The sequence below is a fragment of the Chanos chanos genome, chromosome 13 (genome assembly GCF_902362185.1).
Source record: "Chanos chanos chromosome 13, fChaCha1.1, whole genome shotgun sequence".
Lineage (NCBI taxonomy): Eukaryota > Metazoa > Chordata > Actinopteri > Gonorynchiformes > Chanidae > Chanos > Chanos chanos.
The window spans coordinates 7,988,021-7,992,580 of record NC_044507.1 but is presented as its reverse complement, the minus strand read 5'-3'; the positions used below and the strand labels follow the sequence as shown (position 1 = coordinate 7,992,580).

Genomic DNA, 4,560 nt, shown 5'->3' with positions numbered 1-4,560 from the left:
ATACGATTCTGCTGGTGCCTTGTTCAAGAGAGACACAGGGGGGCGTGGTGTTCCGGTTTTCCCACGTATAGGAACTAATACGTCACTGTGCCCATTTTTGGACAGTAAACTTCCTGCAGGAACTGAATTGCACCAATAAGTTGCAGTGTTTTATTTACGGTGTCCAGGCACTTAAAGTTGTTCAGGTAACCTCATTCAAACAATCAAAAAAGGACTCCATATAACAGGCATTCATTAATATATCTAATCTTTCTCTGAATAAAAGCATGAAAACATTGATATAATAAAACACACACGCAGTATTTATTGTCCATTAATCATTTACTTAGAGGAGAGAAATAACTTTGAAAATCAGAGTGGTATTATTACAATTTTATTTATATAAAACTTTTCCAACAAAGGCAGCAAACCAGCCTAAACGTGTTTTACAGATGTCATCATAAATCAAGAGTAAGATCTATTGCTTTTAAAGAATACAGCAAATTAAAAAGCTATACATTATATACACACCGAGCTTCATCTAACTCCTTAAACACAGCATCGTAAGTCAGCTGAAAACAGCTCCAATGACATTAAGACCTCACTTAGTTATTAGCTGTTGACTCCTATTTAAGAAATTCACATAGTGGCTGAAAACTTACCTTTTATTTCCCCTAATACCAAGAAGAAACATTAAGGGAAATAGATATTTACACTATCGATTTTTTTTTTCTAAGTGTTCCACGGATAACTACTTAAAATCTTCAAACGATGGGAAAAATATCATTCAGCGCTTCTTTGCCTCTTTTTCTCGCCTTCTTTCGCCCAGGGGCTTGTTTACCAGTTCCCGGCAACAACGTCATTGTGCAGCTGACGCGCCACAGTTAGGGCGTGACCAGATTTCATTGCAATATTTCCAGCCAATCAGCAACGTCTTGCTAGAAGCTGTTACTCTGTGGCTTATATAAAGTGGGATGTGGCGGCGAATATACTAATTCTAGTGAACATACACGGCGGGTTGACTTAATTCAACAGTTTTCTTCAAAAGGTTCTGAATTTGTTTCACAGAGTCCTGAGGCACATTTAAGGATCGAGACAACTGTCTGAACACCATTCCAGTTCAACTGTCATCCCGTTCAACTGATATACAGCAGCGCTAGGACTTTTCTGCCGTATAATTTCAGGATCATCGGCAAACAGGACTTGACAGAGTGAAGAGCTGTGTGAAAACCCAGAGATTTCTTCTCTGACACTTATGCATTCTTTTTGCTGGAGGCTTCATTGAATCACTTTTTGTGTGTCTTAACTATTCTAAGGCGCGACTGGCGAGAAAACACAGCCTTTTCTGTTACGACTCTATGTCTACAAAAATGGAGCAGCCGTTCTATCATGACGACTCTTTCCTCTTGGGCTACGGCCACTCTGATGCGGCACTACATGACTACAAACTGCAAAAGCAGAACATGAATCTAAACCTGACCGAACCGTACCGGAACCTCAAGTCCGACTTGTACCAGACAGGTAACACAGATGTAGGTTCCCTCAAGCTTGCCTCCCCAGAACTTGAGAGACTCATCATTCAAAACAGCAACGGTGTCATCACTACTCCTACACCGGGTCAGTACCTTTATGGCAGGAGTATCACGGATGAGCAGGAAGGTTTTGCGGAAGGTTTCGTTAAAGCCCTGGACGAGCTTCACAAGATGAACCAGCCCCCACCCAACGTGTCTATTGGAGCCGGTGGTGTGACGACGTGCTCGGCAGCAGCCCCTGTGTTCGGCTCCTCCCTGCAGCCGGAGCCACCCATTTACACAACACTAAACGCCTATTGCCCAAGCTCCAGTCTCTCTTCCGCATCCAGTTACCCTTCCGCCACCATTAGCTACCTGCCGCCGCACATTCAACAAAATCAGCACCAGGAGACATCAACAAACCCTTTCCAGCACTCTCTACAAGGGGTAGGCTTACATCCACCGCGTCTAGTGGCTCTGAAGGAAGAGCCCCAGACCGTGCCAGACATGCACAGCAGCGACGGTTCGCCACCAATGTCCCCAATCGACATGGAGAATCAGGAGAGAATCAAAGCTGAGCGTAAGAGGTTAAGGAACCGACTGGCAGCGACGAAGTGCCGACGGCGCAAACTGGAACGTATCGCCCGACTCGAGGACAAGGTGAAAGTTCTGAAGTCTGATAACGCTGGCCTCTCCAACACCGCTTCGGTACTACGGGAACAGGTGGCCCAGCTTAAACAGAAGGTCCTCAGGCATGTAAACAGCGGTTGTCAGCTCATGCTAACGAGCAAAATGGAGGCATTTTGAACTTAACAAAGAACTCACTAACTTGACCGAAGTAAAACACTGGACAGTTGTATGGCATACACTGTATAGCACTGGAAAAAAAATCACAGCGGTCAGTCCATAGATGTGACTATGTGAAACGGTACTTCCGGTTGCTGTGCTCTACTCAAAGGACCATGAATTATGAAATATTGGTGTTGAACTGTAGCCCAAGGCTGTGAAAAAGAAACGCAAAGCTGCGGGAAACAAAGGGAAAACCAATTGGAAAACCAATTGGTAGGCTAATAGCACAGGCCTTTAGCCTACAATGCCTGTAGCCTGGGTTTTGTTGATCAGTGGAAAGAGCTGTATGTTGGTACCCTATTACGTAAATGCATCTGATTTTGTCATGCAATACTGAATTCCTAAGTGTGTAAATTATTTTGTTTGTCAGGTTGATCCTGACCTGTTTAACAATGTCATATGTTTACAATGTCTTTTTTTATTTGTGCGCTGTTTATTTAAGTAAAACATTTTCAAATATAATTCAACTTGTGTGGTGTCTTGGGTTTAAAATTTTTTTTTCTTAGAAATCTTAAGTCTCAGTGTCTTTCATGAGCTACTTCCGTATTTTATGTGCCGAAGTAATTATTAGCCTAATTTATAGATATTCAGCTTAAAGTGAAATATAGGCCTAGGCCTACTCGTAAATACAGTAAACATTCAGAAAAATCGAAAGTAGAAAATCACTTAGAAAACAAAACAGAAATCAGAACTGAGTTTTCTATCCACTGGATCAAATTTGTTACCCGTGAATCAAAGAATAGCATAGGGCCTACCGCAGTATTGTGAAATTAACATATTCAATATTTTCACGTCTCTAACGCAAGCACGTCAGGTCTTTCCTATCTACGCAAACACCATGTCCATTTATGGTCATTTTTGGCGCCTCATACGTCACAGGTAGGGAGGTTATTTTCTGAGAACACCCGCCTACGGGGCTTGAGGTGGTTTCATTTTACCGCTCCTGGATCATTTATGCGAGGATCAATAGGCTGGAAAGAGCGGAGGGAGTTTCCGAGGTTGGACAGGAGCGCTGGAGCTGTCTTTTTCCACTGAAAACATCTTAGCTCATTATGAAGAGATGCAAATTCGCCAAAACAAAACCTTTGGTTTAAAATACTTTAGCACCCACCAGACTGAGAGCATCAGCCACATACCTGACGAAGTCTTCTAAGTAATGTGGGTTAGACCAAAGGGATGTTTAGTTTTCATATAATGTTTAGATCGGATTTATAGCCTCAGTGTTTTCGAGAAGATGCCACCATGCGATAGATGTAAATATATCTCACATCTATCAGGTTATCTACTGAGGCAGAGTTACAATATTAAGAATATATGAAGGATATCATAGCCTAAAGTTGGATCAGGCTATTCCGCTCCTAGACAGAAATGTGCAACACATAATACAACTACTGACCCTACTGCTCTGTACTCGTCCCATCCAGCCTTGAAGTGCTGAGATCTCTGCTAATCACTGATTAGGGAAAAAGTAACTACATCCAGACAGTTACGTTATGATACAACGTCATTCTGCACAGTAAGGTTCTATGATGTTTTCAGCTTCAATTCTTGATCGGCCTAGGATCTTTGCGTTGCTGTGAATATCTAAAACAGAATATCTTTTTCTTTCTTGTCGAACTCACTGAACACATACATTTATGCCCAGAGGACCAGTGTATCTGCAGAATAAAGCAAAAAGTAACGTTCCAACTAGGCAATAGGTCAATATGGCACGTAATTATTATAAAAGCACGTGGAGGGAAGTGACAGTCATCTAAGGAATGTCAGAAGCGGAGGCGGCAAAACGGAGGCGCGTGTGGGCGTTCAGAGCGGATATTTATTGAGGATGGGTTGGGCACAGCCGTTAGAGCGAGACAGTTGAAAAGTTAATTTACATATGCGCCTTTTCTTTTCACAACTGGGTTTTAAACTCAGAGAGATGCCCCAAACCATAAACTTGCTTTTTAACACCTCCAAAAAACCGATAAACCGTTGAACGAATGAGAATTCATAAAGTGGGCTTGTTTTTGGAAAAATGAGGCTGGGATTTTTTTTAAGAGGGTGAGATAGCCCACTCTGTCCACCTGTTAATGACGTCTGCCGGGTTAACATGACAACGCCACCTGCTTGTTTTCAGTACATCCTCGCGTTTCAGTTGGAAATCAAAGAAACCCACATCAAAAGACCGCTGAAAACGATTTAACACAGACACACACTTTCACACATTGTTTTGGAGAGTGTA

At 42.4% G+C, this 4,560-nt stretch overlaps 1 protein-coding gene across 1 annotated transcript; it reads left to right on the top strand.

Moving 5' to 3' along the window:
* Nucleotides 1-984: 984 nt before the first annotated feature.
* Nucleotides 985-2,801, top strand: junbb (JunB proto-oncogene, AP-1 transcription factor subunit b). Its single transcript, XM_030789854.1, has one exon. It carries the CDS (start codon nucleotides 1,338-1,340, stop codon nucleotides 2,295-2,297), a length of 960 nt encoding a protein of 319 aa, XP_030645714.1. The 5' UTR covers nucleotides 985-1,337; the 3' UTR covers nucleotides 2,298-2,801.
* The last annotated feature ends 1,759 nt before the right edge of the window (nucleotides 2,802-4,560 follow it).